Source organism: Myotis myotis, unplaced genomic scaffold (genome assembly GCF_014108235.1).
Source record: "Myotis myotis isolate mMyoMyo1 unplaced genomic scaffold, mMyoMyo1.p scaffold_m19_p_16, whole genome shotgun sequence".
Classification (NCBI taxonomy): domain Eukaryota; kingdom Metazoa; phylum Chordata; class Mammalia; order Chiroptera; family Vespertilionidae; genus Myotis; species Myotis myotis.
The window spans coordinates 7,988,870-8,002,244 of NW_023416320.1; the positions used below are offsets into that span (position 1 = coordinate 7,988,870).

The 13,375-nt window shown below is 40.3% G+C and overlaps 1 protein-coding gene and 1 non-coding gene across 2 annotated transcripts in view; one reads left to right on the top strand and one right to left on the bottom strand.

The window, feature by feature from the left end:
• The window catches only part of RAD54B (RAD54 homolog B), a 52,020-nt gene extending 40,818 nt beyond the window's left edge, over window positions 1-11,202 (bottom strand). The window contains exons 1-3 of the mRNA XM_036337715.1: window positions 11,021-11,202; window positions 8,668-8,818; window positions 6,244-6,385 (exon numbers count right to left, since the gene is read on the bottom strand). Of these exons, the coding sequence (XP_036193608.1) occupies window positions 6,244-6,385; window positions 8,668-8,802 (277 nt within the window). The 5' untranslated portion in view covers window positions 8,803-8,818; window positions 11,021-11,202. The remainder of the gene's footprint in view (window positions 1-6,243; window positions 6,386-8,667; window positions 8,819-11,020) is intronic.
• A 2,069-nt stretch (window positions 11,203-13,271) lies between these two features.
• Window positions 13,272-13,375, top strand: LOC118671073. The gene has a single exon (XR_004972588.1). It is a non-coding gene; the product is annotated as a U6 spliceosomal RNA (small nuclear RNA).

Below are 13,375 nucleotides of genomic sequence, written 5' to 3' on the forward strand. Positions count from 1 at the left end.
TTAAATGGGTAACCCATTTGGGGCCCACTTCCTGCTGTCTTGCAGGAAGTCCACATATCTCCTCCCGAAAGCTTTGTTCCCCCATCCCCCGCCAATAAATTCTGTTTTCTTCCCACCATTTTTGTCCCTGAATCCATTCTTCAGTTTTACGAGACAAAGAACTCAGACCCAACCACATTTTGGACATATTTTGGGTTTCACTATGGAATGCAAGGTGTGTTGTCTGGCATACCCTACTGAGTAGTCTGATTTGTTAGTAGTTCTAGCTTTTCACTGCCTTTGGTCAGTTTTATTGCTCAATAAATTGTTGTAAATAGTAATGATTATTGTCCATAGAGATGGGAATTGAAAATTGACTCATCCCAGCAACCTGACCACAGATATGCAAAGAAAAACAAGAATATAAGATATATACTATCTTTAAATAATATTTTGTTATTTTGGGGGGGAAAATGCAGATATTATATTAAGAAACAAAATACTAATAAAAATATGAAAAACCATTCAATCTCACCAAATTATCAAGGAAATGTATAGTAAAAATGACTTTCTTCCAAAAGATTGGCAAAATTCTTAAAGTCTGAAAATGTCAAGAGCAGATAAGGGGGCAGGGCAAAGAGCACTCTTCGGTACTGTTGATGGACGTGTAAAGTGGCATTCTGGACATCGATCTGGGAAAATCCATTAATATTTTACATTTGTAAAACCTTCCAAAACTGTTAACCTAAAAATAAATTAGCAAAATGAGAGACAACAAGTATTTACTTGAGGATCAAAACAACAGCTATTCCGGAAGCAGTGATTCAGACAGAAACCCAAAGTCTTCCAATTAGGAGGTGAAGGCAAGGGGTATTTATGAGACAGAAAAGGGGAATAATTACATGAATAGAATCAAGGGTGCTAATAAGCTAAGGAAGGAATTTCTGTAGATACAGATAAGCTAATAGAATGATGCTGATTCTTAAAAATGTCTTTAATTTTCAGTACAGTAGTCATAATAACTGCTCTCTTGTTATCTTTGCAAATAGTTCTGTGGAACACAATGTTGCTTTAGGCTCAGATTAAATATTGTTTTGCCCAGTTTTAACATTCCAAAGATTTGAGGACTAAGACATACAGGCAAGGCAGTTCCTCTGGGATGACAGCTACAACTCCATTTTGAAATGGCTCCATTTACATTATTTTTTACAATACTATAGTCTACATTAGGCAGCATTAAAATGAAAGACAGATTTCTTTTTTTAAATGTATTTTTATTGATTTCAGAAAGGAAAGGAGAGGGGGAGAGGGAGAGAGGGAGGGAGGGAGAGAGGGAGAGAGAGAGAGAGAGAGAGAGAGAGAGAGATGGAAACACCAATAATGAGAGAGAATCATTGATCAGCTTCCTCCTGCATGCCCCACACTGGGGATAGAGACCAAAACCCAAGCAGGTCCCCTGACTAGGAATCGAACCATGACTCTTGGTTCATAGGTTGATGCTCAACCACTGAGCATACCAGCCAATTTTTATTTTATTTTATTGTTTTTACAGAAGAAAACATTTTAATATATGTGCATGGGTAATTTCTGAGGTATGAAAATTCCAAAGACAGTGAGGCAACACTGGGTATATAAGACATTTTGGACAAAGGAGAAAGGGGATGGAAGGGAATATTAGATTTCAGAAAAATGGAGGATTTACAGGTAGTTGGGGAGGAGGGGAACATACCTGGCAGGCAAATTCTTGCTAGGCAAATCAGAAAGAGTGGGACTTAAGGGGTATCTGCCTGAAGCCCTCTGTTTACCATACTTAATTCAAATTAGGCTAAGGCCACATCACTGAGGAGCTGTATAATTCTGATTTGATTTAAACTGTAGTTTTAAAGCCATCATATTTTTCTTCTCTCTCTCAGCTAACTTCACTGCCCTGATGATCCTTGACTCCTGAGACAGCAGAAGACAATAGCCCAGTTCTGAGTAATGATCACCCCAAGGTTTAATCCCCTGGCAGGCTAAAGATAACAGCTCCTGAGCCCTAAGGCAGGAAAACCCTCTTGGTTGCTTGTTTTTGAAAGTAGTTCTGGACACCCAGCTGACCTGGGAGTTGTCCTCAAGACCTGAAGGAATGATTTATTACCCTTATCTCGCCTCTGACCAATCAGCTCCTACTATGACCCTGAACCCCCTAACCGCTAGCCCTTGGTGCCTTGTGACTTTGCCCTACATAATCTGTAACCTATGTCCTCGAGGAGTTGGGTCTTTCAGAGTAGGAGCCCAGAGGCCTCCAGACTGGCCAGTTCAGATAAACCAATTCCTTTTGTTAGGGGCAGAAATAGAACACTATCACATCAAGTTTGTTTCTGTTTTATAATTACAGTGGACATTCAATATTATATTAGTTTCAGGTGTACAGCATAGTACTCAGACTTACAATTTACAAAGTGATTTCCCTCATAAGTCTGGTACCCACCTGTCACCATACATAGTTATTACAATATTGACTATACCTTGTTACTATTTTATAACTGACCATTTTTTAAAATATTTTTTAATTGATTTCCAAGAGGAAGGGAGAGGGAGAGAGAGATAGAAACATCAGTAAGAGAGAATCATTGATCGGCTACCTCCTACTGGGGATTGAGCCTGCAACCGGGCATGTGCCCTTGACCAGAATCAAACCTGGGACCCTTCAGTCCACAGGCTGACACTCTATCCACTGAGCCAAACCAGCTAGGGCTGTAACTGACAATTTGTACTGATCACAAATCACAACAAGTATAACAGTAATGAAAAATTCTGAAATATTGTGAGAATTACCAAAATGTGACCCAGAGACACAAAAGTGAACAAATACTGTTGAAAAATAGAATCAACAGAACTGCTCAATACAGGGTTGCCACAAACCTTCAATTTGTAAAACACATTATTTGCAAAGCCCAATAAAACAAAGTGCAATAAAACGAGGTATGCCTGTATGTACTTTCATATGGCTTGAGCATCACAATAAATGACATATGCACTGTTCATACATTGCTGGTGGGAATATAAAGTTGTAATATCTTCAGAAGGCAATTCATCATTATCCGTCAAAATGACAAATGCACACACCTTGAGACCAGCACCCTACTCCAATGTATTTACCCTATTGATATAGTCTTACCTATGTTTATAATACATAGATATTTGATCAGACCATCAAACCTCAGAGGGAAGGTAGGGGAGGGTGTGAGTAAGGGGGAGAAATCAACCAAAGGACTTGTATGCATGCATATAGGCCTAACCAATGGACACAGACACCAGGGGGGTGAGGGGGCAATGGGGGGATAAGGACACATATGTAATACCTTAATCAATAAAAAACAAAAATATATATACTGTATATTCACTATAGCTTTGTTTGTAATAACAAAAAAGCTAAGCAATCCAATAAGGCTCTGCTTAAATATACTTGGCAAATCCATACAATAGGATATTATGTAGTTTTTAAATAGAAAGAGGTAGTTCTAAATGTACTGACAAAAAGATTTCAAAGATAAACTGTTACAGTAAAAATGCAAAATATAGAACAGTGCAGCTAGTGAATAATAATTTATATGGGGAAAATATATTACATACAAATGTTTCCAAATGTACAAAATATTTCATAGATACCCAAATACTGGTAACTGGTTGCCTCTGGAGAAAGAAACTAGATGGTGAAGGATCAGGGAAAGAGGACTTCTTACTATTACTGTATTCTCCACGACTTCTGAATTTTTTACCATGTGCATTCATTACCTATCTTTTTTAAAAAAAAAAAAAAAAAAGGTCACAAGGAACTATATATTGTAGGATTCTATTCATATGAAATGTCCAAAACAGGCAAAACCATAGAGACCGAAAGCAGATTAGTGGTTACCAGAGCTGGGAAGAGAGTGGGGAATGATGAGTTGACTGATTAATTGGCCCTGGGATTGCTTTTAGAGTGATGAAAATGTTCTGAAACTAGATATTGTAATGGTTGCAAAACACTGTAAATGTGCTAAATGCCACTGACTTGCACACTTTAAAATGGTTAAAATGGTGAATTTTTTCCCGGCCCATTGTGGCTCAGTGGCTGAGTGTCAACCCATGAACCAGGAGGTCATGGTTCGATTCCTGGTCTGGGCACATGCCTGGATTACAGGTTCAACCCCCAGTAGGGGACATGCAGGAGGCAGCCCATTGAAGATTCTCATTGTTGATGTTTCTATTGCTCTCTGCCTTTCCCTCTCTCTGAAATAAAAACATATATCTATATATGTACGTACATACACACACACACACATCTATAATAATAAAAGCGTAACATGCTAATTAGACCAGGCGTCCTTCCAGACACTCTACCCACTGAGCCAAACCAGCTAGGGCTCCGTGCTTTTCTATATGCAACATCTCTCTTCAGCAATCACTATAGAAAGCAAGATGCTTCTTACAATGCTCTTTTCCCCAATTAACCTCTCTCTCTGAATGACAGGCAGGGGGGTGTCAGGAGGTTGGCACAGGTTCCCCAGTCCAGTAAATGCATTAAACCAGAGAAGGATTAAGGGATTAAAGGTTGAGTAAATTAAGTAAACTCTTCAGTTTATCTTAACTCTTAACTCTCTTCTCATAGTTAGCAGGGAAGAGAATAAGAAACCATAGAACACAAATGAAACCCCAAACCAGTAACAAGGAATATAACATACTGTAGAGTCTAAATATCATTCGCTGGGGAAGATATTAGTTACCATGATAGAAAAAACAAAAACAAAAAAACAGGCATGCATGGATCATTATCTGCCACAGGCCTGACAGTAGAGATGAAAGACTGGGAAAATAGGACATTCATCTAACAAAGATAGAAGAAAAGAGGGAGAAAGTAAGGTAGGAAGAAATGAGAGCAAATCAGTGAAACATGGCAGCAGCTACACTGCCATGCCCAGATTCTACAAATCTCCCTGAATTGGTACCAGCTCCAAAAGTCCTTCCCCACTCTTAAGTTCTGAGGAGCATAAATGGTACCAATGATTCTGGCCAATTGGGGAAATACGAAATTCCTTTCTGCCCCACCAAGAAATGAACCATTTATAGGTAAAATTAATCATCACCAAGCTCAAGAACTTCCTTGAAGCCCTGGCCGGTTTGGCTCAGTGGATAGAGCGTCGGCCGGCGAACTGAAAGGTCCCAGGTTCGATTCCAGTCAAGGGCATATGCCCAAGTTGTGGGCTCGATCCCCAATGGGGAACCTGCAGGAGGCAGCCAATCCATGATTCTCTCTCATCATGGATCTTTCTATCTCACTCTCTCTTCCTTCCTCTCTGAAATCAATAAAAAAAATATTAAAATATTAAAAAAAAAAAAAAGAACTTCCTTGAAAAGGGTTAAGCGATGAAGGCACTTTTTGTTGATTTACACTGGTATCTTAAGGATGGCAGTTACAATTCTACAAGCCAGCAGATGGGGCTCTCTCCCTGAATATGCTTATTCAACCAAAAATTAATAAAATACAATTTGGAAAACTGTAGTTTTGATGTTGGTTTTCACAAGGCCAAATAAACATCTGTGAACAATCTTCATTATTTTTTTAATTATCTGAAAAATACTGGCCTATTAGATTCAAAAAGAACCATAGCCATTATTTTAACTCAGTTCAACAATGGAGAGGGAACATTTGTTAAGAGCTTGCTTTTACTGCAATTATATACCTTCATAATTCCCATCTAACTGATCAGAAGTTACTCCATGGACTATAATGATTTAACAATTTCATTTATTTCAAGTTCACCTCTCCAATTTTAGTATTGTTAACATGTTTTTTTAGAAAATTTGCTTTTTTAATCTTTAAACTTTTGGTACTTGAGGCAAAGACCATATTTGACCAATACCTTTACAATGAACAGTATTAGACATACACCTATTATAAAGTACAAGATCTGAATTACATGATTAATGCAATCATTAAAGATAAATTATGACAAAAATCTGAATTGCCAACAATCTAGTAGTATTGTATCAATAACTTTCAAATGCACATATTCATTCTAAGTAATCAATTTAAATAAGCCTATGTAATAAAGAGCTAATATGCTAATTAGACTGGACGGCGGAACGACCTTCTGGAACGACCAGTAGGCGGGGGCAGGGCCACAAGGCAGCTGGGGCTGCAAGGGCCGAGCCCCTTGCACGAATTTCATGCATTGGGCCTCTAGTACTGTAATAAAACTGGTCAAGTGTAAACCTGATTACTAAAAAGCACAGCCTTACCTGTATGATGTAGGTTAAATGCCGGCACTGCACATGTTTCCCCGTGATTCATTTCTCTGCCACTGTCTTCAGCAGGCAGAAGATTTAAACTGTATATTGTGGGATCAGCTTGTGATTGGAGAAGAGTATTATCTGCAGCAACCTAAAAGAACGAAATATGTATTTTATGCAGAAATTCAATCTAATTTTCCATATTTTTACATAACAGATACCTAATTTTAAAAAAGCTGCAAGTTTAAAAAAAAAAAGCTACAAATTTAGGAAGCATCAACGTGGGAGTGAAACATTGATCAGCTGTCCCCTGCACGCCCCCCTTTAGGGATTGAGCCTGCAACCCAGGCATATGCCCTAACTGGGAATCAAATTAGAAACCTTTCAGTGCATGAGACAATGCCCAACCAACTAAGCCACACTGGCCAGGGCTCCCTCCTCTACTTTTCAGGACCATTATATGGGGCGACCAAGACAATCCAGGATAACTACCCCACCTCAAGGTCCTTAACATTAATCACTTAGTCAAAAAGTCCCTTCTACCATGTGAGGTAACATATTCACAAGTTCCAAGGATTAGGACATGGACGTTTTTAATATGTTTTTATTGATTTCAGAAAGAGGAAGAGATAGAAATATCAATGATGGGAGAGAATCATCAATGGGCTGCCTCCTGCATGCCCCTTAAAGTACATTGAGTTTGAAACCCGGGCATGTGCCATGTTGGGAATCAAACCACGACCTACTGGGTCATGGGTCGATGCTCAACCACTGAGCAACACCAGCTGGGCAAGATATGGACATTTTTAGAGAGCCATTTTTCTGTCTACCACAGTATGTTTGAATTTTTAAAAAAATAACAACTCACAATAAAAAAGAAAAAAATGTATTAGTAGACTTTAACCGCCATAGCATAAATAGATCAGAGAATTATAGAGTAGCAGAAGTGTGGATTGCCTGTTTTATATATTTTCTATTTAACTTCTATATATCTAAGATCAAAACAATTGCTTCTCTTAGTAGTGAAGAGTATATATTAAGACTGCTTCAAGCATTTACTTTTTTTTTTTTGGTTAATCTTCACCCAAGGATGTTTTCCATTGATTTTTAGAAAGAGTGGAAGGGAGAGCGAAAGGGAGAGACAGAGAAACATCGATTGGTTGCCTCCTGCACATGCCCCAATTGGGCCCGGGGATCAAGCCTGCAACCGAGGTACTTGCCCTTAACCGGAATCAAACCCATATCCCTTCAGTCCAAGGGCCAATGCTCTGTCCACTGAGCCAATGTGGCCAGGGCACATTTACTCTTTACAAGTAAAATGAAATGTCCAGAATAATGATATAAGTCATTATTTACATGCTTGTCTTTAAACTGCCTTATTTAAAGTTTTCATTTATTTATATGGTACCTTTAAAAAGAACAAAAATCACCCGGGCCAGTGTGGCTCCCTAGTAGAGTGTGAGCCACGCACTGAAAGGTCACAAGTTTGATTCCCAGTCAAGGGCAAATACCTGGGTTGAGGGTTTGAGTCCCAATCCTAGTCAGGGTGTGTGTGGGAGGCAACCAAGCAACGTGTCTCTCTCATCAATGCTTCTCTTTCTCTCTCTCCCTCACCCCCTCGCGCCTTCCACTCTCTCTAAAAATCAATGGAAAAATATTCTCGGGTGAAGATTAGAAAAAAGAAAAAAGAGCCCAACCCGTGTGGCTCAGTGGTTGAGCATCAGCATATGAACCAGGAGGTCTCAGCTCCATTCCCAGTCAGGGCACATGCCTGGGTTGTGGGCTTGATCCCCAGTAGGGGGCATCCAGGAGGCAGCCCATCAATGATTCTCTCTCATCATTGATATTTATATCTCTCTCTCCCTCTCCCTTCCTCGCTCTAAAATCAATTTAAAAGGAAAAAAAGAACACTAATCAGAATAATTTTTTACAAGAATCTCCACCCCTTTCCTCATAGAGGTATGGTATTTTTTACTGTTGCCAGAATTTTATTTTATGGACCCAACTGTATGTCATTCCTTTTTTTATTTTTTAAAAATATATTTTATTGATTTTTCAGAGAGGAAGGGAGAGGGATAGAGAGTTAGAAACATCGATGAGAGAGAAACATTGATCAGCTGCCTCCCGCACACCCCCTACTGGGGATGTGCCCACAATCAAGGTACATGCCCTTGACCAGAATCGAACCTGGGACCTTTCAGTCTGCAGGCCGACGCTCTATCCACTGAGCCAAACCGGTAACGGCGTCATTCCTTTTTTTAAAAAATTGTAATAATTTGTAAGGCGTTGGTAGGACTTTGTCAACTGAAAATTCCTATAGGCAGTAAGTACTGTTAACTCTTTAGATGGCATTTTTTTACAAATACATGCTTCTCTATATTGCTTCCTTTAATTAATTAGTTAATTAATTAATTTTTAAATTTTTTTTTTTACCTCAGACAATTGCATATCTGGATCCAGCTTTGTAATCTCTGCATTCAGACTTGGATTACTTCTTGCTGGCGGTATAAATTTTGGTTTTTTGAAGGGTTTCCCCTGCAACTGACTTGGTGCTGCAGATCGTCTCATGTTCAGCAGTACTAACCTGAAAAACACCAAAAACAAAAATCTCCCATAAGTCTGATTAGATTCAGGTCTTTCTGCCTCGGTTTCCGTGGTGAGTGGGGACATTCACATTGTGCTGGGTAGCCCTTATACAGTTTGAGGGGTTAGCAGTGGAGGGCATTCTCTACTGTTTCTTAGTCAAGGGCAAAATAGATCTCTATTAACACAATCTTAGAGCAAATTAATGGTTTTAATCAAACTTGGTTTGTAACTATGTGTACTTGAGAAGCAGTATTTACCAATAGCAGTGGTCAATACAGATTCTGTCTAAATAAGACATGCCAAAATAACCTCACTAACCTCATCCCCTTTAAAATGGGCCAACAGAATATTACATGTCCCTGGATACATAATTGACAACTGCAACATGATGAATTACAACATACAAATGTTAGACCCTTAATGGTCAAATGAAATAGAACAATAGAAAGTTTATATGGAAAAACTCAAGGGGCTTTTAGATGACAATAGCTCAATTGAAATAACAAGATAATGATGAGTCTACTTAATTAAAGTAATAAATTCTCGACGTCATTAATAAAAATGATGTCCACATCATGAAATTAGGTTTTATTTTCTGCATTTAGTCAGATCCCCCTGTAAAACTCTGAAAATTCTGACCAAAACCGTTTTTAAAAAGAACACTAGAAAAATACAGTAGCTAGAAACTTTGGGCAAACTATTTAAACTCTCTGAATATCAATTCCCTGATTTGTAAAATAAAGAGAATGGACTAGATGGTAAAATTTCTTTCATCGCCACCTTAAACCCTGAAACCCTTCCAGACCTAATACACGATTTCTAATTTTTCAACCCTCCTATTTATCCTATTATTTTTTTAAATGAATTTGAGAACGTAGGCAAGTGAGAAACAGCACCGAGTGGTGGTGGTTCAGAAAACAGATTCTAAATTGACTTGAATTCTAGCTCTGCCATTTACATCCATCAGTCACCTAACTTAATGCATTTAAAACTGCAGGCATCAGTATATTTCTCCCTAACTATTTCAGCTTCCTTGCCACCTCTTAAATTAGAACTATCTGAGCCCTTTGTCCAGGCCCTGGAAATAATGCCCATTTGGCTGTAGCTGGTTTGGCTCAGTGGAAGGAGCGTGGGCCTGAGGACTGAAAGGTCCCAGGTTCCATTCCAGTCAAGGGCATGTACATTGGTTGCGGGCTTGTTCCCCAATAGGGGGCGTGCAGGAGGCAGCCCACCATTAATGTTTCTCTCTCTCTCCCTCTCCCTTCCTCTTTGAAATCAATAATATATTTTTTTTTAAAAAAATAAAGAAATAATGCCCATTTGGCAGCCCTACTGGGATGCTACAAGTTCTGAGATATGCGAACACCCTACCTGCTTCTGTCCTCCCTAGTCAATGGCTGACAGCTGCCACACATCAGAAAGCCTGAACTTTGGGGCAATGCAGAGAATAATGACGAGCACAGCTTTGAAGGTAACAGTGACATGTCGTCACTAAGAATACAGCTTTAAGGGTAAATACCTGAATATAAGGTGAACACCTGGACTGACACTTCCTGGTGTGTGACCCTGCACAGTGTGCCTAACCTCTGTGTCTCCATTTCTCCATCTATAATAGGGGGTACAGTAATCATAATGACTCACGGTGCTGTTGGGTTAAATGAAACACTGCAAGCACTTAGGACAAAGCTTACACACAGTAAGCACGCAAGGTTATCTGTAATAATGCCATGTCTAATTACTACTGGATGCTTAAGACACAAGGCCCTGTGAGGCGGGGCAGTGAAGGATGTAGCTCGACCAGGGGGGTCGTGGCCGAAATCTGTGGGTTCCTGTGGCTTTGAAGGTGGGAGGGGTCCCCCATCCGACCCCCCGGGAGCAAGGATGTAAACAAACCACCAAGAACCATCCACGGCCGCCTCTGCGGCGGCTGCGGGCTTCACCTGCTCTTCTGACGTCATGCCCCACTGAACCGGCTTCACCTGCTCTTCTGACGTCATGCCCACTGAACCGGCCTACAAAACCCTCCGCTAATGATCAACACCGTGAGGAGGACGTGGACCAACCGGGGAAGAAACGCCACCGGGCAGAGACAGCGACGGCCCGCAGTTCCCTCTCCCGGAGGCTCCGCCAAAAACGCACCCCCCCACCGCCGCCCCCCGGCCCCCGCCCCCCAGGACCCGCGGCCAGGGGCGCCCCACACCTCAGATCGCCCCCGGGACCCGCAGGAGGCGGCCCCGCCTGCTTCGCCGCCGACCTTCCCTCCTCCCTCGGAGGCCTCTCCTCGCGGAGCTCCACGCGAGCCTACAGGCTGTCGCCGGGCGGTTCTCCGGGAAAGCCACGGGCGAGGACCCGAAGGAAGCGGAGTTGTCCGCGGGAGGAACCGGGGTAGACAGCTCCCCCCACCGCGAGAGCTCAAAGATCCCGCTTCCGCGCAGCCAATGGCGGAAGAGCCCGCGCGCGTGCGCACTACCTCCTTGGCGGCGCCTGGCCCAGCCCGGCTCTGATTGGCCGACCTTCCGGCACGTGGCCCTTTGCGTTTCTCGGTGGTTCAATTCAGAAAGGGATTTATGCCCTGGCCGGTTTTGCTCAGTGGGTAGAGCGTCGGCCCGCGGAGTGAAGGGTCCTGGGTTCCATTAGGGTCAGAAAGGATTGGCAGGAATTATTCAAAGTGATGAAAAGACAAGGAGCGACATTCCAGATTACTCCATCCAGCAAGTCTAACATTCAGAATCAAAGGACAGATAAGAGCTTCCCAGACAAGAAGGGGCTAAAGAAGCTCACCACCACCAAACCATTATTACAAAAAATATTAAAGGGTCTTTTTGTAAAGGAGAAAAAGATAAAAAACATGAATAGCCCTGGCTGGTGTGGCTCAGTTGGTTGGAGCGTTGTCCCATATACAGAAAGTTTAAGGATTGGGGCACATATGGAAGGCAACCAATGGATGCCTCCCCCCCCCCCCCTTACAAATCAATAAGCATATCCTCCAGTGAGGATTTTTTTTAAAAAAAAAACATGAATAAAAATGGCTATAAATACATATTTATCAACAATTACTTTAAATGCAAATGGTTAAGTTTTCCAATGAAAAGACATACTATGTCTGAAGGGCTAACAAAGCAAGACCATTACATATGCCTTGTACAAGAGACCCACTTGAAATAAAAGACACAGACTGGAAGTAAAGAGATGGAAAAAGATATTTTATGAAAATGGAAATATAACTTAAAAATCAGGGATAGCAATACTTATACCAGACAAAATAGACTTTAAAACAAAAGCTATAACAGGAGACAAAGAAAGACCCAGCGATTCTGCTTCTGGGTATTTTTTTTTAAAAATACACACACAAAATGATAAACCAAAACTATTCATTGCAGCATTGTTTACAATAGCCAAGATATGGAAACAACCTAAGTGTCCATCAGTAGATGAATAAAGAAGTGATGCACACAAATGGAATATGACAACCATAAGAAAAAATAAAATCTTGCCATCTACAACAGCATGGATATATCTAGTGTGTGTTGTGCGGAGTGGAGTCAGAGGACAAATGCCATGATTTCACTTATATGCGGAATATGAAAAAGTATCTGAACAAGCAGAACTGAGACTCAGATACAGAAAATATTTTGATAGTTGCCAGACGGGAGGAGGGTTGGAGGGATGAGTGAAAGAAGTGAAGGGATTAAGAAGTACAAATCGGTGGTTACAGAATAGCCATGGGGAGGTCAATAATATTGTAGTAACTATGTTTGGTGTCAGATGGGTACAAGATTTACCGGGTGATCCCTCCCTGGGTTATATAAATGTCTAATCACTGGGTTATACACCTAGGACTGATACAATATTGCACAGCAACTGTAATTGAAAAACAAGTTACTTTTAAAAAAATTAGAAGCTAGCCAACATGGTTTTAAAACCTGTTATCACTTTTAAATCAAGTTCCTTAGGTTTCTACATCTGTAAAATTAGGATAATACCTCCTTTGCTGGACTGTTATAAAGACTGAGTAATAATGCATGAAAGGGATAGTCAACATGCTGAATTCCTTAGCTTCCCATTTATTGAAGATTATTAGGTAATCAGAACATTTTTAATGATGCACATAAATGGAATATGACCATAAGAAAAATAAAATCTTGCCATCTACAACAGCATCGATATACCTAGTGTCTGTTATAAACTTTATTTCTGTATATAAAGTCCAGATTTTATTAGATATTTGGATTCCCAAATTAACTATTAGGACACATCTCATTTTAGGCTTTAGATAACTGTAATAAAATAGCAAATGTAGGTATAATTTGCTTCTACAGTACTAATTTATTACTTTGGCTGGCGTGAATTCCTGAGTGTTACATGAACAAATAGCATATACAACACTCTGATATTTCTCAAAGATTATATTCAACTTAAAGCTAAAAAACAAATCAAGAAATGTACCTATAGTGCTTGCTTCGGTGGTACATATACTAAAATTGGAACAATAGGGAGATTAGCATGGCCCCTACACAAGGATGACACACAAATTTATGAAGCATTCCATTAAAAA